Raw genomic sequence first — 21,781 nt, 5'->3', positions numbered from 1 at the left:
GGTGATCAATGTGCTACAAATATAGATTATTTTCACATTTTAACTCCCTCCCTGCATGGTTGGGGTGTAGTGAATGTTTCATGCTTACTGACGTATTTATATCTTTCATGCTTTCACACTCAGAGGAAAACTGATCTAAATTTGTTTTGGGAACTCATTAGAACATGTTTAATCTTCACATTTTATTTATTTTCTTTTAAATAAAATATTTAATAGGTTACATAAATATCTAAAGAAAGATTTTCAGTGTCATAATTGAAATATTGTCATACAGGCCTTTAGGCAAGTACTTTAATTATATAATATTTCATATTTTATTATAACCTTTATTTAACCAAGATAGTTCCCACTCAGATTATCAATCTCTTTTGTCCTCGCCAAGACGGGCAGCAATACAGATATTTAAATCATAAAGATGTAGCCTATGGAATATATTACCTTATCAAAAGCCTTAAAAAACTTACATTTAAATTGTGATTTAATCGACTAAATATACATCTCCCATTTGCAACGCACTGATTTAACATGATTCTTTTAACAGTTTTAAAAATATAAATCGCTACTGTATAGGTCGATATAGCCTAGGTAAATGCTGACGTGCAGGATATTCTGGATTATTTTATTTGCCAGTACTATATCCAGAATTGCGACGGTATGAATTCGGTCTCTTATCCACACCGACACAATCTCTCCCCTCCCTCATCACACTTCCCTCCCTCGCGCGCTCTCGGGCTCTTCCCTCCCTCGCGCTCTCTTCTGGCTCTTCCCTCCCTCGCGCTCTCTTTGGCTCTTCCCTCCGCATCTCCCACCCCCTTCTCGCGCTCTGCTTTTCTCATCAATGAAGCCCATTTGAATAATGTGTAAGCACTTGGACTGGAGCCAATCAGCTGTCAGAGGACCATGATAAATCGCAATGCATTATTGATAATAATAATTACTTTGACATGCGCATTTCTACTTGAAGGGCTAATTTCCCAACCTGGAGAATTTGTGAAGGAGAGGGGTAAATAGCGTTACTATTTGCCCCAGATGGTTGTTTCCTACCATGTCGCGACGCAAGCAATCCAAGCCACAGCACATCAATTCAGACGGACCAAATTCGGCAGAAAACGGTAAGCACACGCCACTGAAATGAGAAATCTTATATTTATACAGCACTCACAGCTAATTATATATTTAATAAAGAAATAATTGAACTTTTATTTTAAGTTAATAGCCTAAGTCACGTTGACCGGGATGTTGGAGTTAACTATTTCACATTAGTCATTTATTTATTTAGTAACTCATTAAATTTTTCAAATTTCATTTGCGTTCGTTATGCGTTAATTTTACACATGACCATAAGTAGGTTGGCTGTTTTGCTAGTTTAATCGAGACTTTGATTGAAAAGTCAGTTTTTTAGTTGGGACTGATTGTTCTTGGGCTACTTTACTTGGTTGTGCTAAATGCAGATATTGTACACCGTGGACATGCGGTATTTTTGGTCTTTTTAACAATACTGTAAATGGTGTCGATGTTCCTCGTGTTAAGTCTACATTTTAACTCTAAAGTAGCCTGGCGAAATTACACAGAGTGTCTGAAATGTTTGTGCTGGGTTTCTGTCTTTGGTAGTGTTTAGTACACACTTTTTCGATTTCATGAAGAAGTAAATGATTAATTGGCTATCGACTTAAACTTAACAGAGTCTACGGTGATGTCCATGCAATTGTTTCTGGCAAAACCGAAACCAGACAGTTTGCTCGCCTGCTTTGTAAAATAATATGGTTAAATCAAGCTGTTGGAGTCGAGGTTTCATAGACAGTTAAAACCAAGGCGTTCAACAGGTTGGCTCGCACGAAATGTGATTTTTGTGGAGAAACTACCAGAAAGCAGTAGATCCCCTACCTAAAATGCATGACTTTTACCCTTTGTATGGTGATGGAGACGTGGGGGATGGAAAAGTGGTTGTAGAGGTGGGGGGTCGATTGCTGTTCGCATATGTAAACTGTAGTAACGCCGCATGATCTTTATCTAGCCTATATCCAGCCAATTTGAGCCACGGTGCGATTTACACCTTCCAACTGAAAACGGAAAAAATGCCTGCTTTTTAAGAGACCAAACTTTGGGGGTTTTTATTAGCATTATCACCTTCACTCAAATTTGGAATGGTCAGACTTAAAATGTAAGTAAATATTACCTCGTGTCACGCTGAGTTCCCAACAGTATTGCTCTCTTGGTTGATGCGCCACCTTGTGGAAACGATTTAATTTCCACATGTACGATTTTTTTTTCGTTTGTATTTCACTTTATCTCACGCACGCACCAGATGGAGCGTACACGTGGATCACAGAACAACTTCTAACATATAATCGGTAATATGTATTTGCTTAATTAGTTGCATAGACTTAATCTTTTCCTGCGATGTATTTAACCCATTTTCTTTGGGGTAGCCTATTGTATTGCATCAGTTTCGCTTTCTTGGCTGCGTGGTATTTTTGGTTACCTGAACTACTTGTGTGTGAATTGTTTTACGGACAATACAAATGCATTTGAGGCTTCGTCCTGTTCAAGTTGCCTGTGGAGTAATTAACACGCAGTTTCGTTGTTGGTATGTTAACAGGTGGTCTCTGCATTTCAAATAAAACGTCAGCATTTGTAGTGCTGGGTGTGCTGAAAAAGCATTTTAAACTAGAATGTGGACATTTTAATCTGCACATCCTGTCCTCGACCTGTAAATACATAAAGCTATAAAATGTGATATCCTAAATTTATCTGATGCTATACGGTTAAATATGAAAATGCGATGGAATTGCTTTGTTGGCTGTGGTTTGGCAGAATTTTTATTCTATACCAGCCGACAAATGCTTTTATTCACTTCAGTAAAGGAGATTTGCTCCTCGTTTCAGTACGAATCTTGATGGTCATTTGTTCAAGTCCGTCAGAGGAACTACGCCCTCTGGGGCATGACTCATTACTAAAGGCTATATTCAATGGACGAGTATTTATAGCTCTCTTCTCGTACGTTGGAGTAGCTGGAAAGATGGAAAGCTAAGATAATTGGCTAAAACTAGCAAAAATGTTTTCAAAAGTGCCACGTGTGTGTGTGTGTGTGTGTGTGTGTGTGTGTGTGTATATATATATATATATATATGTGTATATATATGTATGTATGTACTGAACAAAATAAATTAATGCTATGTAGACCATCTTCGATTTGCTGTAACACTTATCACTTTCATTTTACCCCAGGAATTCTACAAGATGTCCAAATTGAGGAGGATGCCAATGAAGTCAAGAGGTGTCGAATGGATGAGACAAGAGTTTGTGAAAAATGTTGTGCAGAGTTCTTTGATGAACCAGAGTTTCTTGAACACAAGAAAAACTGCACTAAGAGCCAACAGGTTGTCATAATGAAGGATGTGGATGGGGGTGAAATACCTTCTGAATTCTCTCCGCAGTCCCCTGGAGACTTGCAGGGTGATTGTGGGGATGCCCAGTCTAGCAGTACTTCCCAGGTAAAGCACAACTTGGAGCCAGCGGAGACTATAAAGGATGAGCCAAAGGTGAATGCAGATGGCGACCTAAAACGAATCCAGGAGATGTCCAACAGCCGTGACACTAGCTGCATACCCACTCCCAAGTTGCAAGACTCTAACGTAACTCTTGAAACCATGACTGCTACCAGAGTAGCTGTAACACAACATTCATCCAGTCAGAAGTCTCCATCGCCCTCACAGCCAGATGCGCTGCATGCTATACCCATGATCCTTGAACAACTGGTCAGCCTTCAGCAACAGCAGCTACAGCAAATCCAGCTAACCGAGCAGATTCGCATTCAAGTTGCTATGATGGCACCTCAAAGCCTTCACTCTGCTGTGGGAGCTGCAGTGGACCCACTGAAGGCACTTGGTGCACACCTTTCCCAGCAGCTCTCGGCCGCTGCCGCCCTAATTGGAAAACGAACAGGCTCCCAGAGTTTGTCTTTGGAAGCTCTCAAGCAAGGTAAACTAAATCAGCCCAGTAGCATTCCCACATCACTTACTGGAGGTGTTGGGTCCATACCATTGAAGAATGATGTGATGAAAGGGCTCCCAGATCTAGCCAGCCGGCTTCCAGCATTGCTCCCCCAGTCGCCAGCAGCTGTGGCGTTTCAGAGTCCCTTCAGTGGCCTTGCAGCAGGCATGGATCCATCCAAAAAGGCAAAGAGCAAGATGCCTGGAATGGCGGAACTAAAGAATGGAGCTGGCGAACAGGTGTTCAAGCATAAGTGCAAGTTCTGCGGGAAGACCTTTGGGAATGACAGTGCCCTGCAGATTCATTTGCGTTCACACACTGGCGAAAGACCATTTAAATGTAACATCTGTGGAAACCGTTTCACGACTAAAGGGAACCTCAAGGTGCATTTCCAGAGGCACAAAGACAAATACCCCCACATCAAGATGAATCCCCATCCTGTACCTGAGCATCTGGACAACATTCCCACAAACAATGGCATTCCATATGGCATGTCTATACCAATGGAGGAATCCAATATTGTAGACAACAAACCAGTGATTGGACTCCCAGCCACAGGTCTTCACCCACCAGTGCTCCAGGGATTCAAACCTTCCTTTGATATTCCAGTGACTGACCTCTACACACACAGACCCTCCTCATCTGGCAGTGATGGTGCATCCATAACCTCAGGCATGTACCTTCATGAGGTGGGGCTGGATCAGGGTAAGGAGTCCACAGATGCTCTAGCTAGTCTACACCGTATGAATGCTACTGGCCTCTCTGCTGAGAATGGATCTGGCACTGCCAAACTTCAGCAAATGGTGGATGGTCTGGAGAAAAGAACCAATGATCCAAATGAATGTCTGATCTGCCACAGAGTCTTGAGCTGTCAAAGTTCTCTCAAGATGCATTACCGTACACACACTGGTGAGCGACCCTACAAGTGTAAGATTTGTGGCAGGGCCTTCTCTACCAAAGGCAATCTTAAGGCCCATTATGGTGTCCATAGGGCCAATACTCCCCTTAAGATGCAACACTCCTGCCCAATTTGCCAAAAGAAGTTCACTAATGCAGTTGTGCTACAGCAGCATATTCGAATGCATATGGGTGGCCAAATTCCCAACACTCCATTACCTGAGAGCCCAGAAACAATGGATACCTGTTTAACAGAGGAAAAGAACTTGGACGTTAGCGGGCTTGAGGAGAGCATGGAGGAACCGGATTTGGATTTGGACAATCGGGAGCAGCAAACCAGCTCCGAGCTGTCAAGTGTGCCCCTTTCCAAAGGGGATGAGCCCTTCAGCGGCTCGCCCACCATGTTCTCGGGCATTACCGCTCTAGAAAACCACATGAAAAGCCTCACATCAGCCTTAAACTTGCAGCGCCAGAGTAGCACTGCATCTGAGAGTGATGGTGGGCTCAAAGACTCGCTGTCGACAGCTGGGGAGCTGGAATATAAGAACGGACGCAGTCCGGCCGTGTCCGATTCAGTCTCCTTTCACTCCTCTTCACCAGCAGACGTCCAACTGGAGAACATGCAGACAAAGTCACCAGAATTTGTAAACCCAGTAGATGCAAATGGGATCACTGTTAGAACAGACTCTGATAGTGGAGCTCAAGATTTCACTGAAACAAATGGAGCGCTGGACTTGACTTCTAGTTACGCTGCAAAGTCCATCAAAGAGGAGCCAGGTCTTTTCCCAAATGGCGAATACAGTAAGTTCCCATTTCAGTTTCTCATCCAGCCTAGATTTTACAGATCTAAGCATGTACCTTCATTAAATATAAGCGTTTTGTTAAACTGCCTTTCTACTTCACAGCTGCCGGACACGTGCCCTTCATGAGGGTGCCTCCAAGTCTTGTTAAACTGGAAATGCAGATTCCTCCTGAGAATCTAATGGGAGCCCAAAATCAGTATAGCTCTCCACTGGCCCAGGGGATAGGCACTCCTCCCTCAAGTTCCAGTGCCCCACGTCGCTCTGCCAAGCAACATCTGTGTAATGCATGTGGCAAGAACTTCTCCTCTGCCAGTGCCCTGCAGATCCATGAACGCACACACACTGGAGAGAAGCCCTTTGCTTGTACCATTTGTGGCAGAGCTTTTACGACAAAGGGGAACCTCAAGGTAACCTATTGTTAAAGGAAAAATTGATTTAAAAAAAGGTCGATGCTAGTGTTTTTGTGAAAGTGAAATGTGTAGAATAGTATATGCCTGCTGCTTTTAATGTGGAAACCAAAAACTTGTAATTACTGACATTTTCACCCTTATCTGTTCTGCAGGTACACGTGGGAACGCATATGTGGAATAATTCAGCTAGGCGTGGTCAGCGTTTGTCTTTGGATAACCCCATGGCATTGATGGCCATGAATGCTGAGTCCAAGATGATCCCAGACATGTTACAGCCCCCAAAAGATCTGATCTCCCCACCAATGAACTTTGATCCATCGGTATGGAATCAGTATGCTGCTGCTTTCACAAATGGGCTAAGTATGAAAACTAACGAGATTTCAGTCATCCAGAATGGAGGAATCCCGGTCCCAGGAAGCCTTGCTGGAGGTCCGTTGGTTGGATCTACAGGAGGACTAATGAAGATGGACTCCTCTCACTCAGGCATTCCAGCTGCAGTTGCTGACATGGAAAAGAATGGCTCGGAGAGTGTCGTAAAATCACAGTTTCCACATTTTATGGAGGAGGGCAAAGTGAATTAAACCCCCAGTAGTTTGGTTCACTTTGCTGCTCTGACGTTTCCAGTGGGTACAATCAATTCTAGTTCTTGGCGTTCTTTTAAGTTGCCTGTTGATTTTTGCAAGACCTTATCAAGTCTCTGTATTTTGAAATCGGCAGCTCTTGGATTTTTTTTTTTGTTTTGTTTTTTACTTTAAATTCTAGTGTTACTTTAGTTAAACCTGATGTAACTACTGTAGTTATTACAATTTTTCTCTAATATATGCGGGTATTTGTCACTAATATTTCAAGAAAGTTGAATGTATGTTTTACTTGAAATTACTTTATTCCAGAATTGTCCTACTTGTGAGAATTTGCTGTGTAATGTGGTCTTCAAAACAATGTTGCCACCTCGCAAGGTACTGGGACATGATCTATTTTTGTCTTGTTTGGATTTTCTTGTTTTTGTTTGTTTTTTTTTTTTAACAACTGCTTGTAAGCTTGTATAATTGGTTTGTCATGCTCCTATTGTGACCATTGCTTTTGGTGAAGTTATGCTAGGCTATAAAACGTCTAAGGCATTTATTTTACAGCTTGGGCAGTGTAGCATAGTTGCGACTTTCTGAATTCCTGTTATTACCAGACTTTTCTATTAAAGTGACTGGTGTATTTAGCCTGTTAGATGGTTTGGAAAAAACATATTAAATTATTCTGTGATTCTCAGTGTAGTTTCTGCCTGTTCTACCAAAAATGTAATTTAAGTGCCTGTTTAGTGGTGCATTTTTTTTTTAAAAAAGCACCACAAGATTGTAATGAAGGTTTTTTGGAGATCTCTTTTGTTCATGACCAAAGTGTACTATATTTTTGCATGTAGCCTTAGAGTATTGTTCACTCAGATATCCAAACACTTGGTTTACATCCCTCCCCTGTGCATTTGGTCCTTTATGTAATCATCCCTTCCTGTCAGTAGGACTAACTGACCTTCATTTTAATACTTTTTTTATGAGGTATTCCGAGGGCCAGTTTAATACTCATCCCTGCACTTTATTGCTCTACCTTCTTCCAAGACTTAGGAGATTTTTAACTGGACCATCTGTGGACCCAGGGAGCTGATTGTCTGCCAGTACATACGAGTTTGTCTTTATTGTTTAACTTTTTTTTAAAAGGGTTTTTTTTTGAAACTGTATACATGTGCGTGAAACAGCTGTGGCTTTCTAGTCAAATGTACAGTTTTTTTTTTTGGTCAAGATGTATGCTGTAGTTATCAAAAGGAATTGAGGAGTCAACAAAAATCCAGCTTCTGTTAAGCATTGCTAACACCTGCCTTGTTGGTTCCTTTCGAGGTGCCCTCCTCCCCCAAAGTATGCATATAGCCTTTACATTAAAAGGCAGCCACAAGATCTTGGACACACAAAACAAACTTGGGTCAAATATCTACCTCATTTAGAGCCCCTTGTTCTCACTCTACTGATTTGAACATGTGTATTTTTGCTGCCACGTGATCTGAGTAAGTGATGTCATGGTTACAATTTTTCCATAACCTGCTGATTTTAGAAATGTAATGAATGTATCGCTGGACACTTTGCACAACACTTGCTCAGAATAAACACAGACTCCTCTGTAAATTCTCTTATATGCATTTGCCAAGTTGTGCCTTTCCTGATGTAAAGATGGTGTGAGATTTTGATTTAAGAGGTCTGTTGAGTCTTTTAGACTTGTTTACAGTTTAGGTGGATTGTAAATATTACCCTTCCCCATCTGATTTTTTTTTTTTTTTTAATAAAAGCTAGGAAGACTGCATTTGTTATTTCAAATTATGGGTAACGTGCACCTATAGGCTATCGACATACTTATGCAAGATAACCGGTTGGTGGTTAGTGTTTTAACCTAACGGTGAACTTTTTTTCTGAAAGAGCGTGTCATACTTTTATAATAAAAGACGATAAACCGCTTGGTTAGAAGGCAATATGTTTAATAGGGACGGTGAACACTTGCTGTAAATAAAATGATCCGTACTCCCTTCCCAAAAGCTCTTAGCAGCAGCCAGTTCAAGCAGTCACAACTCTCACTAGCCTCCGCCCAGGTCGAGACTGCTTGGCCAATTTCACAAGCGTCAACCCCAATGGCAGGAATGACGGACAATATTCCTCTGCAGCCGGTACGACACAAAAAAAGACACGACAACAAACATAGGAATGGGTAAGAGAGTGCACCTATGTTCAACCAATTCAGCTGAAAGCACTGCGAAAGGAACCTGTTTGCGGTTGATAGCGAGCTAGCTAGCTGGCTAACAACTGATAGGTTTCGCCTACTCGCTCCAGATTGTTGACGTTTATTTTGTTTTGTATGGCGAGGCGGCCCTTTGCCTCAATATTATTACAAAAATAATCCGTGTATCTCAGAAATGAACGTCGTCTTTAATCACTATTATGCATGAGCTTACGTTAATCCATCCCAGTTAATCGGAGGATGGGTACGGGGAAGCCTGTACAAGTGAAAGGATGACTAGCTACGGGAGATCCTTGTTCCGGGTATTGACCACACAGGTGAATATTGTAGTTTGGGGACAATATTTATACACCATAAACCCGACAAGGACACGGACAGTGTGAAATAAACGCTGTAAGGTCGCTTTCTTTCTACACTTGGTTGTGTAGTATCCGCGTATAGTCGGTTTTGTTTAGCCAAGCCAGCGCTAGACGTGTGTGTGAACTAGGAAGGCCTAGAGATGAAGGTGCAGTGGTGGGGATGGATACGAGTGAACGTCCCTGATATATTCGATATAGTCTAATGAACACGGCAACCTAGACAACTAGTTCGTGTCCGTGCAGCAAGTGAACATGTTTGGCAAGTGATCTTGCCCGGTGCCAAGCCCAATGTAATGTAACGTCAATCCCTAATGTCGTCTTGTAGGCATTTTGAAATAAACGGGATGATCTCAAAAGCAAGGTTTGATTTCTTGTCATGTCCTTATGTCCTGCATAACAAAGGCACGTGTGTTTTCAGCAAAACAGTTCTCATTTGTCTATATTTTAACTACCAGAAATATGTTTTGGTTAAGTCTTTATTCAAGCTTTTTGTTTAGAATCCATAATAATCAGATGACTGTCCTTTTTATAGTTACTTTGTAGAAAAGGTGGAGAACAGGTCTGTAATGGTCTCATTCATATTAGGAAAATCAGGGCAGGACCTCCAGTAGTAATGACTATTTTACCTAGACCACACTGGTCAGGTTTCCTTCCAGTGACTTTCAGAACAGAGCCTTACCACTGAAATGCATAACTGTTTTAGTATTAATCTATATTACAGAGTAAGTGTAGAGAAAAGGATTGGATATTTATCTGCCAAATCTGCCTGTATTTTCAATGGTGACAATCAAATCAAATATGAGTTGACACAGAAGTAAATGCAAATTTTTTTTTGTCATGGAGATAAGGTTTGTTTGAGAAAGGAGGTACTAGCTAGATAAAGTTTTACACCGCCTCAGCATGGTTCAAAGACCTCCACATAAAGCTGTAATGAAACCACTGTCTGTAGGACAGTGATGAGTGTGGAAAAAAAGTACTGACTTTTGGATTGCATATTAAAGCAGTTGTATGTGATGTCTCCAAAAAAAAAAAAAAAGTTTATAAATTTGCTCTCAGGTGCTGCCCATGGTCAGGGTGTTGTGGGATGGGCGATTTCCGACCTCGGACGGTATGGTTAGGCCACCCAGAGAAGAGGGAACAGCGGTATCCCAGGAATGTCATAAACAATCAAAAATACAATTTCTTCACTTTTCTACCTGGGGTAAGGCACATACTTGTTAACCTAATGTGTAAACATCTGTTCTTTGCTATGGCTTACTAAAGATTTTCCTTGTCAAGTTAAGACACGGTCAATAAGATTCCTTTGTTTTCCATATTTCCCCTGTCTGCCTTCAGAGTAATTTCCTTATGCAATGGCAAACTCCTGCTTAAAACTTCATTTACCATTTTTGAAAAATTTGCATTGCAAATGTTGATTACTTTTAGTACTTTTGTATGTAAGGACAAACTGGTTGCTGTCACAGTTGTGGTACATTTTAGTGGTATTACAGTTCCACGTGGATCTTACTTAACACCACAATATACTAGTAACACACTAGTGTAGAATTAAGAATATAAAGTGTGTATCTTTATCCCATTCTCTAGTAATCATCAAGTAATCATATAACTACTATGCATAAAAGGCCTACAATAAAGGGCCTGCAAAATATCATGTGATGTATGACAATGTTTTATATACCTAGTTATATTATTATGTTTTCTGCTGACTCATTGTAAATGTCTACAAAATTATATTTTTGTGCTGATCTATTATTGTCTTGGCGCAATTTGTTTAGTAATCTTTGGTTGTATTGGTAGCATTCTTTCATTTTTATTTTAAACTCCCTATTTTTCTTCCTATAAATCTTACACATCTGGCAAGAGCATTCAAGCTCCTAACAGGCATGTCTTCATTCAACTAATATATAATGTCCTGTATTTATAGGTGCTGTTTAATCAGTTCAAATACTTCTTCAACCTGTACTTTCTGCTTCTGGCCTGCTCTCAGTTTGTGAATGAACTCAGACTAGGTGCTCTGTACACCTATTGGGTTCCACTGGTGAGTAAAGCTGGTAATTTTGTGCCTTTTTTAATGTGTATGGAGTATAATTAGATACATACACCCTGTTATTTATGTATGTGTATATGCATACATTTATTGTTCAGTTTGTTTTTTTATTTTTGTACAGGGTTTTGTTTTGATTATAACCATAGTGAGAGAAGCAGTTGAAGAAATACGATGTTTTCTACGAGACAAAGAGGTCAATTCACAGATCTATAGCAAGCTCTCCACAAGAGGTGAGCTATTGTTTCCCTATTTGGACACATGGGAATGCATCTGAATGAGTGCTAACAGTTTTTGTCTAATTTTGTTTTTGTCTGTGTCTATATACATGCCAGTTATATAGATATATAAGGTTTGTACATATTTGTTAATTCCTAGTAACCTAAATTTAGTACAATGACACCCCTCCTAATCTATATGGATAAAGTATGTGGACATCCCTCCTAATTACTGTGTTGCAGTGTTTCAGCTACATGAAATGCTAACAGTTACATAAATTTAAGCACATGCTGATCTACACACACCAACATTAGCAATAGAATGGGTTGTGCTGACGGGCTCAGTGACTTTAAACATGGAATGTCACACGACACATTTTCCACAAGTCATTTTTTAAACGAATTCCCAGTTAGATCTGCCTCAGTCAATCAAATGGTATTATAGTGAAATGGAGGAGTGCAGGAGTAGCAACAGATCAGCCATGAATTGATAGGCTACGCAAACTCATAGTGCTGGCACAGCAACTGATGAAGAGTGGAGAAAAGTCACTTGTCCTCTGTTGCATCAGTCACTACTGAGTTCCAAACTGCTTCTGGAAGCAAGTTCTGTGAGTGGGGAACTTCTTGAGATCACTGTTGTAGGATGCCGAGCGTCAGATGGAGTGGCATAAAGCATTGCTGTCACTGGACTCTGGAGCAGTGGAAACATGTTCGGTGGCATAGTATATCATGTTTCACTATCTGGCAGTTAAGTAGACACTGTGTGGCAGTCAGATAGACGAATTTGGGTTTGGTGGAGGCCAGGAGAATACATAGTGCCATCAATAAAGTGTACTGGAGGAGAGGTTTTGCTCTAAGACTATTTTCAGGGTTTAGGTTTAATCCCTTAGTTCCACTGAAGGGCAATCTTAATTCATTGAACAAAGACATTTTTAGTTTCCAACTTGGTTGCAAATATTTGGCAAAGGTTATTTTGCTGTTCTGGCATGACTGCACCTGTGAGGTGATTGATTTGATGTGGAGGAGTTACTGCTACACATAAGTATTTGAACATCCTGGCAAGTTCTGAAATTTTAGGTGCATGTCCACTTTGAGAGACATAATCCAAAATCCAGAAATCACAGTGTATGATTTAAAGTTAAAGTAAGTTACTGCTGCAAATAAGTATTTTAACTCCTGCCAATCAGCAGAAATTAGTTAGTCTGCTTCTAGTCCACCTCCACTTATTATTCTAAATTAGAAGCACCTGTTTGAGATCGTTAGCTGCATAAAGACACCTGTCCACCTCACACAATAGTAAGACTCCAACTACTAATATGGCCGAGACAAAATTGTAGACCCCCACAAGGGTGGAAAGAGCTACGGGGCAATTGCTAAGCAGCTTAGTGAAAAAGATCAACTGTTGGAGCAATTATTAGAGAATGGAAGTTTCCCTCGGACTGGGGCTCCATGCAAGATCTCACCTGGTGTAGCAATCATCCTAAGAAAGGTGAGGAATCAGGCCAGAACTACACAAGAGGAGCTGGTCAATGACCTGAAGAGACTGCTACTGTTACTGTGGGTAATACACTAAGACGTTATAGTTTAAAGTCATGTATGGCACAGAAGGCTCCCCTGCTTAAATTGGCACGCATTCAGGCCCGTCTTAAGTTTGACCATGACCGTTTGGATGATCCAGAGGAGTCATGGGAAAAATTTGTGTGGTCAGATGAGGCTGAAAATAGAACTTTTTTTATCTTAATTCCACTTGCTGTGTTTGGTGGACGAAGAATGATGAGTACCAGCCCAAAAACACCATCCCTACTGTGAAGCATGGGGGTGGAAGCATCATGCTTTGAGGATGTTTTTCTGCACATGGGATAGGAAGACTGCACTAAGGAGAGAATCACCGTGGACATGTATTGCGAGATTTTGGGGAACAACCGCCTTCCTGCAGTTAGAGCATTGAAGATGGGTCGTGGATGGGTCTTTCAACATGACAATGTCCCAAAGCACACAGCCAGGCTAACCAAGGAGTGGCTCCGTAAGAGGTGGCCTACCAGTCTCCAGACCTAAACCCTATTGAAAATCTTTGGAGGGAGCTCAGTTTCTCAGTGGCAGTCCTGAAACCTGGCTGATCTCGAGAAGGTCTGTGTGGAGGAATGGATCAAAATTCCTGCTGCAGTGTGTGCAAACCTTGTGAAAAACTACAGGAAACGTTTGACCTCTGTAATTGCAAACAAATTATTGTGATAATATATGTATAGTGATACATTTATGTATAGTGATAAATAGTAGCAACACTTAATTGTTTTAGGCCATTGTTTGAAACTATGGCATGAGTTCTTGTGAAATGCAGTCAAGCATGAGATTTGCTAATGTGAGGTAATGGCATTTGCCATATTGAGACTGAATTGGATGTTTTTGTTTTTTTGTTTTTTTTTTTTTAGGTATCTTAATAAAATGCCCATGTTTGGCTTAAAGAGGTGTGAGAGATTGTGTTCAGTTTGCAGGGATCTAAAAGATCATAACTTGTGTGGAATATACTGCTTTTGACACTAGAAAGTCAAAGAACCTCCTGTGGATTCTGTCACATGCTCTGCTTTGATCTGCCAGCCTGTCTTTCTCATAAACTCTGTGTATTGTAGCCCTGCAGTAATTCTCTCCATACAGAAGCCATATAAAGCAGCATAAAGCTGACCAGTAGTACGTTTGCTACAGCAAACTACCTGGTAGGGCCACTGATGGCCAACAGGACTGGGAAACTTCAAAAAGTTTGTCATATTTAAAGTGCCCCTTGCTTCCTTCTTTATTAAGTCACACCATTCAAGGTGACAGTGGGATTTATGGTAGCTCACAACATCCGCTATGTAACACAAAAGAGTTTATGCCTTTTTGAGTATCATGGTGTGAATAGCTGTTGAAAATTAGCTTGTGTATTCGAAAAAAGATCATAAGCAGAAAAAAAAATTTAAGGTTTTTAGCAGAAAAATAAAGATTATAGGTGAATTTATGTATGCCTCTATATCTTGGATATAACAAAATAATGTAATGTAAAACGAATATATATATATATATATATATATATATATATATATATATATATATATATATATATATATATATATATATATATATATATAGCCATAATGTATATTGTTATATTTATATATATATATTGTTTAATATATCTAAATAATTATACACACATTTGTTATATATATTATATATGCATATATACATCTTTTGTTTTATATATATATATATATATATATATATATATATAAAACAAAAGATGTATATATGCATATATAATATATATAACAAATACTCTTATTTTATATTATACATATTTTATATTGTATATAATTATACAATTGTTTTATATTACATTATATATTTGTGCCACATTCACGTGATCTTTAGTATCACAAAAGTGTACAATGACCTTTTTGATACCCGATGTGCATACCGAGATGTGTATATGTTAATGCTTTGCATATGTATCGGAGCAAGGTCTTTGCACAGGTTATAGGTCGCTGACCTTTTCCAAACAATTTTAGTCTTTCCCTCTCGGTGGATTGAGTGAGCATTCTGCCCTTGCGCAGGATTCTTGTAAAGACTCATAGGAGGGTATTGTTGAAAAGCAAATGACGAACTCCTGGACTAGAGGCCTGCAAGATCTCAGAGGAAAGTCTTAAAGTGGCTTTAAAAATCTAAACGCATGACTGATTCTTGTCATTGAAATAAGCAAAATAATTTTGTTTGGTGGAATAAAAACAAATACTTTTAAGAATATGAATGTATTAATGCATACTATAAGAGTCTGTTTTTTAAGAATGTTCGTAATACTCAAAATACCTTTAAGATAATTTATAAAAATAAATGCATGTATCACTTCCACAATCACAGCTTGTTTGTTTGTTTTTTTTTCTTCAGACTTGCACAGTGTTGTAATTGTGTTTCCTGTCTTCCCCCAGGAACCATGAAGGTAAAAAGTAGTGGCATCCAGGTTGGAGATCTTATCATTGTTGAAAAGGTTAGTGTGTTAATCAGCTCTGTCTTGGTGAGCGTTTGAGATCTTGTGACTAATGGTTTCTCATCCCAATGAATGCTTTAGCTCTTTACCTGCTTTTGTAATTTGATTCCTAATCTAAACAGCAAGACATAACCAGATTTGTGTGTAAAAATAATATTCATTTTCAATGGATTAGGGTGGTAGGGAAGTAAATCAATTGTATTACCTAAAAATTTCTAACCCTCTTTTTAAGGTTTTATGTCCACAACATAAACAATATCTAACTTGTTTCATTTTTTCTTTAAAATTTCTTTTTTTAATTCTGTTTAACCACCTTTGATTGGGTAATTGAGCTGTCTGTCATTTTGAAGGGCTGAGCCTTGTAGCCTTGGGCTAGTGGATAGTTATTAGTAATCCTGCGTAATTCCTGTAATTCCAGTGGCATTTAGCATCGTCTTTTGTTCAGCAGTTGCCATTTTGCCATGCAGCCTTGCAGCTTATTGTAAGAAGATTGGCTTGTTTGGCGTCTCTCTGCAAGTCTGAACACATGAATCATGAGAGCAGGTCCCTGGCTGCCACACTGACCAGGACTTCACACATAGCTCAACTTTGCAATGAAAGAGGACGTAGGCATGTCACACCGCACAAATGTGCACCAAGGTGTAAGTGCTAATGTTCCGTGGTCCTGGTCCACAAACCTTACCTGATTCCTTAAGGTTGTGGCCTTGACAGTAAACGTTGAGGAAATGGGTTTGTGGTGAGAGCTGCCTCATTTAACTCGTTTGTTCTTTATTATGAAGGAAATCCAGTTATGTATGATTGTTCAGAACCATGAGCTTATGTACAGTAAAATCAAAATGTAACCACTAATAACCACTGCTTGTGAGATAAGCAAGTTTGAGGTAGGCGAGTGTTTTGTTCTGAGTAGAAGGCCCAGTTCATCTCCCAGGAAGTCCATAGCAGATTGGCAGTGGATTCAGGGCCACAAAGTGAGTAATTCTCAGTTCAGGCGTGAAGTGGGCCATGGCCTAATGATTTTGTGCAGGGCTTCCACTATAAACCAGGCAAGTTATGTATGTGATCAAAGACAAATGGGGCGTATTCCCCTACAGCAGAAGGAGATGCAGTAGGTTAGGTCTGTATTTTAAACGTTTTTTTTTTCTTTCTACTGTTTTGTAGAATCAGCGTGTTCCTGCTGACATGATCTTCTTAAGAACCTCTGAAAGAAATGGTAAACATCTGTCGGTCATTCATCCCAATCTCCCCAACATAAAGAGAGGGGATGTACTGTGTGTGTGTGTGTGTGTGTGTGTGTGTGTGTGTGTGTGTGTGTGTGTGTGTGTGTGTGTGTGTGTGTGCATGCATGCGCACGTGTGCATATCAAGGGGATGGGGGGTTGCAACTACATTTAGATGAAGGATTAGCCTAAAGTTTGAACAGGACCTGAATCTACAACCAAACTACCTCTACCAGAGAGGTGCCGTGCAGTGTAGCGCTATGGTTTTTGAATCTTCTTTTAATACAGAGCTTTGTCTGCCTGACTTCTTATGGCGTTGAATAATCAAATCTCATCTTGACTGAGATTTCCTTTTGTTTTTCAAATGACAAGGCAGTTGCGAGGAAAATCAAGACATGCAAAGCGGCACAGAAAATTGAAAGAATACACAAAACAAACAAATGCAAAGGGTTGTGGAGGGCCAGAAGGACTAGGTACCATCTGAATAAACAAATGAAGAAGTGATTGGGCTGTTGCATGCTATTCACACTGGTGTATTTCTAAAAAAAAAAAATCACTACTGCATGAATGATGGTCCTACACCGGACAAATAAACACATAAATAAAATAACCATCCAGCTTATTCTGAGGGAAATGTGTGACCTCATGCAGCCACAAGTAGTTTAGTCTCTCTCTCTCTCTTGTTTTAAAATACTATTATTATTATTATTATTATTCTTATTGTTGAATAGAGTTGGTAGGAGTCTGCCTAAGTGAAATTTGCCTTTACAAGTGGGGGAGGAGTGGGCCTGGATGATGTGTTGGCTTTACGGGAAGGGGAGCATTGTTATCTGCCCTGCAGATGGAGGCCATTAGGTCAATTATGAAGGGCCTAGGGTTCCACCACCCAGGCAGGATGATGCATCTATGTGATGGGGGGCAGGGTCTTACCAAACCTACCACACATACTCCAGTGTCAGAGGACTATCATGTTATACTGCTTAAAATTTATATTTAATATAAAAGCAGCTAAAACGTCATAGATATATGTTGTAGGATTGCTGTTGTTTTATTTCATTTTGTGTAATTTGAATGAAATGTAATTTTCTAGACACACAGGCATGTCTAGCTCTACAGCAAGGCAAAAATAGGCTGTTCTGATAGCACAAAGGATTTGTACTCCACAGTGCCCCCTAGAGGTCAGCCAAGTTCCCATACAGTTTTTTATAATATTGATGTGTTGCTTCAACTCCATTCCTTGAGGAACAAATAAAACTTTCTGCTCCAAAATATTAAAAGAAGGATGAATAATTTCACAGATGTCTCGGGTGCAAAGCGCTATCTGATCTGCCTGTTCTTCTTAAGGCTCGTGTTTTCTGCGCACCGACCAGCTGGATGGTGAAACAGACTGGAAGTTGCGCCTCCCGGTGGCCTGTACGCAAAGACTCCCCACAGCAGGAGTGAGTTAGCACAGACACACAACCAAACACTCATTTGTAATACTAATACTTTAGTCTAAGAATGCCTGATGTTGCCTGATGTTTTAAATACCTGTACGCCACTCTTTTGTTCACTCTCAGGATCTTCTACAGATCAGGTCATACGTGTACGCAGAGGAGCCCAACATTGATATCCATAATTTCATTGGCACCTTCACCAGAGTGAGTACAGTTGTGCTCCCACAAGAGCAGAGCAGTTACACATGAAACAGTGAAAATGGAGCCACGGAAACTCTTCATTGCATTGTGCGTCCTGCTGTTAGGAGGACGGAGACCCTCCAGTCAACGAGAGCCTGAGTATTGAGAACACGCTGTGGGCCAGCACCGTCATCGCCTCCGGTAACGCGACTCCTCTCTACGTTTACCCCGACTTCACCTGTGCTCGCTGGCCTGCTTGTCCCCAGCAGCGGTCACCTGCACGACCTCTCGTCCGCCTCGCCGTCTCACCAGGCTGCTTGTTTAACCTCGCCGTTACTGCACTGACCCCTCTGACTGTGCCCTTCAGGTACCGTGGTCGGGGTAGTGATTTACACCGGAAAAGAGCTCCGTAGTGTCATGAACACCTCGAACCCAAGACACAAGGTACGATAGAACGTGGCTTTTAGGTGAACCATACAGTAAACTGAATAGTACAGTACCTAAATATCGCACACTTTTATTCGTGAAGGAATCGTGAGATGCTCTGGGCCAAGGAGCCATTAGCTTTCATAGTTCTTTCCCCTCACTGAAACCAAACACTCCTGGTCTGGTGTGGTAGATCGGTCTTTTTGACCTGGAAGTGAACTGCCTGACTAAGATCCTGTTCGGAGCCCTGGTGGTGGTGTCTCTGGTCATGGTGGCGCTACAGCACTTCGCCGGGCGATGGTACCTCCAGATCTTCCGCTTCTTGCTGCTGTTCTCCAACATAGTTCCCATCAGGTGAGGCCGTGTGCTGTAACCTTCCTGGTTTCTACTAGGAAAATACATTTGTAGCGGTAGATGATGTATGTTTGTAATTTAATACAATATGGCTGAAGAATTGAGTTGAGGGTTTGGGACAAGTTGACGTTTAGTAAAATATTTGTGGCCCAAATGATTTGTTGTAAAATTCCATGCGATTATAAATTATTGTCATTCATTCGTGCACTGTACAGGAAATACAGTGATCACTCCTTCATTGTGGGGGATACGTTCCCAACCCCCCCCCCCCCCCCCCCTGCAAAGTGGGAAAATCTGTCAAGTAGAATTCATATAATTATATGGCTATTTATATATATTTGAAGCGCTTATAAATCTTTCCAGACTCCCATAAACATTGCCTGCACAGTTGTACTGAATAAGCCCAAGTGAGAGCCAAAGATGACGAGGGCAGAGTGCACAACACCGTTTACATTTTAAGTTAAACTAATTTAAACATTGGCGCTAAACACAGAGACACAAAGAGCTACGCCACATATTCAATACAACAACTGACAAACAACAAGGGTGACACACACTTAAACACACAGTGGACAATAAGCAGCACGTTCAGAGCATGATCAAAAGACAAGAGACAAATGAAACGAACAACACTGACATGCCCACTATAAGGCACACGCAATTAAACACGTACATGTACATGAATGAATCCTGACACTAAGACACGCCCGAAGGGGTTGTACTGTGACAATTCTCTTAGATATGAGGAAAGTATTGTTGAAATAATGTACACTGTACTGTTAGTACTGTAAACACGTAGTTTGCAGTACTATGTAAAAATGATCCTATCATATTTCATTAGTAAGGGTTTTATTTGCATAATACTGTACTGTAGTTCAAACACATCATAATACATATTTTAACAAAAATATACAGTAATGCACTATTTTGTTTACTTATCCAGTTAAATATATAGAGATTTCTTTAGTATTTTGTCATGGGGCCTTTACATGTTGGTAATGTTTATTATCAGCTTATTTCAGCTGGTAACACTGCCAATGAAATGCCAGATGAATATTTGTCAAGTTCATGTATGATTTATGTAAATACATATCATATTAATTATAGCATAAAATATCATGGTGCCTAGTTATGGTACCGCAGAATGTAAATTGTCTGCAGAAATCCATAATGAAGCAAAAATTCCGTGATAAATACTTAGATTTAGGCTCCAGTGAAAAATCAGCGATGGAGTGAAACCTTGATGGAGGAAGTGTGATACAAAGTGAGGGATCACACGACTATAGTGTGTTATTACTGGATCACTGGACTATAGTGTGTTATTACTGGATCACTGGACTATAGTGTGTTATTACTGGATCACACGACTAGTGTGTTATTACTGGATCACTGGACTATAGTGTGTTATTACTGGATCACTGGACTATAGTGTGTTATTACTGGATCACTGGACTAGAGGGTTTCATTACTGGATCACACGACTAGTGTGTTATTACTGGATCACTGGACTATAGTGTGTTATTACTGGATCACTGGACTAGAGGGTTTCATTACTGGATCACACGACTAGTGTGTTATTACTGGATCACTGGACTATAGGGTTTCATTACTGGATCACTGGACTATAGTGTGTTATTACTGGATCACACGACTAGTGTGTTATTACTGGATCACACGACTAGTGTGTTATTACTGGATCACACGACTAGTGTGTTATTACTGGATCACACGACTATAGTATGTTATTACTGGATCACTGGACTAGAGGGTTTCATTACTGGATCACATGACTAGTGTGTTATTACAGGATCACTGGACTATAGGGTTTCATTACTGGATCACTGGACTATAGTGTGTTATTACTGGATCACACGACTAGTGTGTTATTACTGGATCACACGACTATAGTGTGTTATTACTGGATCACTGGACTATAGTGTGTTATTACTGGATCACACAACTAGTGTGTTATTACTGGATCACTGGACTATAGTGTTATTACTGGATCACTGGACTATAGTGTGTTATTACAGGATTACTGGACTATGGGGTTTCATTACTGGATCACTGGACTATAGTGTTTTACTACTGGATCACTGGACTATAGGGTTTTACTACTGGATCAATGGACTATAGGGTTTCATTACTGGATCACTGGACTATAGTGTTTTACTACTGGATCACTGGACTATAGGGTTTTACTACTGGATCACTGGACTATAGGGTTTCATTCTTTACTCTATAAAATGTCTAACTGCTCTTGTTTGCAGTTTGCGTGTAAACCTGGATATGGGCAAAATGGTGTTCAGCTGGATGATAAAGAAAGATTCTAAGATTCCTGGCACTGTAGTCCGAGCCAGCACCATCCCAGAGCAGCTCGGCCGGATCTCCTACCTCCTCACGGATAAGACCGGTGAGCAGCCTCAGCCTGTGTGATCCCTACAGTCAGCTATTTATTTTCATTTGCTTTTACACTCAAGGACTCTTCATGTAGATGGCTGCTACACCCAATTCCCCCCTGTGTCGCACCACATTACAACTCACTACAACCAGTCCTCGAGGTTAAGCACACCTTCTCAGAGATGTGTCAGATCTACCACTGTATATATTCAAGACGTATCGTCACACAGCATCGTGAAATGTTTCGGTCCACTGGGAACA

At 40.4% G+C, this 21,781-nt stretch overlaps 2 protein-coding genes across 2 annotated transcripts in view; both read left to right on the top strand.

Annotated features, from left to right (window-relative positions):
• The first annotated feature begins 953 nt into the window (after positions 1–953).
• On the top strand, positions 954–8,526 carry sall4 (spalt-like transcription factor 4). The gene is made up of 4 exons (XM_076983630.1): positions 954–1,112; positions 3,229–5,691; positions 5,796–6,100; positions 6,256–8,526. The coding sequence occupies exons 1-4, from the start codon at positions 1,046–1,048 to the stop codon at positions 6,682–6,684; spliced, it is 3,264 nt and encodes a 1,087-aa protein (XP_076839745.1). The 5' UTR covers positions 954–1,045; the 3' UTR covers positions 6,685–8,526.
• Positions 8,527–8,645: 119 nt separating this feature from the next.
• Positions 8,646–21,781, top strand: part of atp9a (ATPase phospholipid transporting 9A) — a 31,191-nt gene continuing 18,055 nt past the window's right edge. Inside the window, exons 1-12 of the mRNA XM_076983628.1 lie at positions 8,646–8,839; positions 10,285–10,429; positions 11,153–11,266; positions 11,397–11,505; positions 15,450–15,508; positions 16,667–16,718; positions 18,069–18,163; positions 18,284–18,364; positions 18,466–18,541; positions 18,708–18,784; positions 18,960–19,120; positions 21,391–21,533. Of these exons, the coding sequence (XP_076839743.1) occupies positions 8,646–8,839; positions 10,285–10,429; positions 11,153–11,266; positions 11,397–11,505; positions 15,450–15,508; positions 16,667–16,718; positions 18,069–18,163; positions 18,284–18,364; positions 18,466–18,541; positions 18,708–18,784; positions 18,960–19,120; positions 21,391–21,533 (1,306 nt within the window). The remainder of the gene's footprint in view (positions 8,840–10,284; positions 10,430–11,152; positions 11,267–11,396; positions 11,506–15,449; positions 15,509–16,666; positions 16,719–18,068; positions 18,164–18,283; positions 18,365–18,465; positions 18,542–18,707; positions 18,785–18,959; positions 19,121–21,390; positions 21,534–21,781) is intronic.

The sequence above is a fragment of the Brachyhypopomus gauderio genome, chromosome 21 (assembly GCF_052324685.1).
Source record: "Brachyhypopomus gauderio isolate BG-103 chromosome 21, BGAUD_0.2, whole genome shotgun sequence".
In the NCBI taxonomy this organism is placed as follows: domain Eukaryota; kingdom Metazoa; phylum Chordata; class Actinopteri; order Gymnotiformes; family Hypopomidae; genus Brachyhypopomus; species Brachyhypopomus gauderio.
Note: the sequence above shows the minus strand (reverse complement) of the source record. Positions and strands in the feature narration are given on the sequence as shown.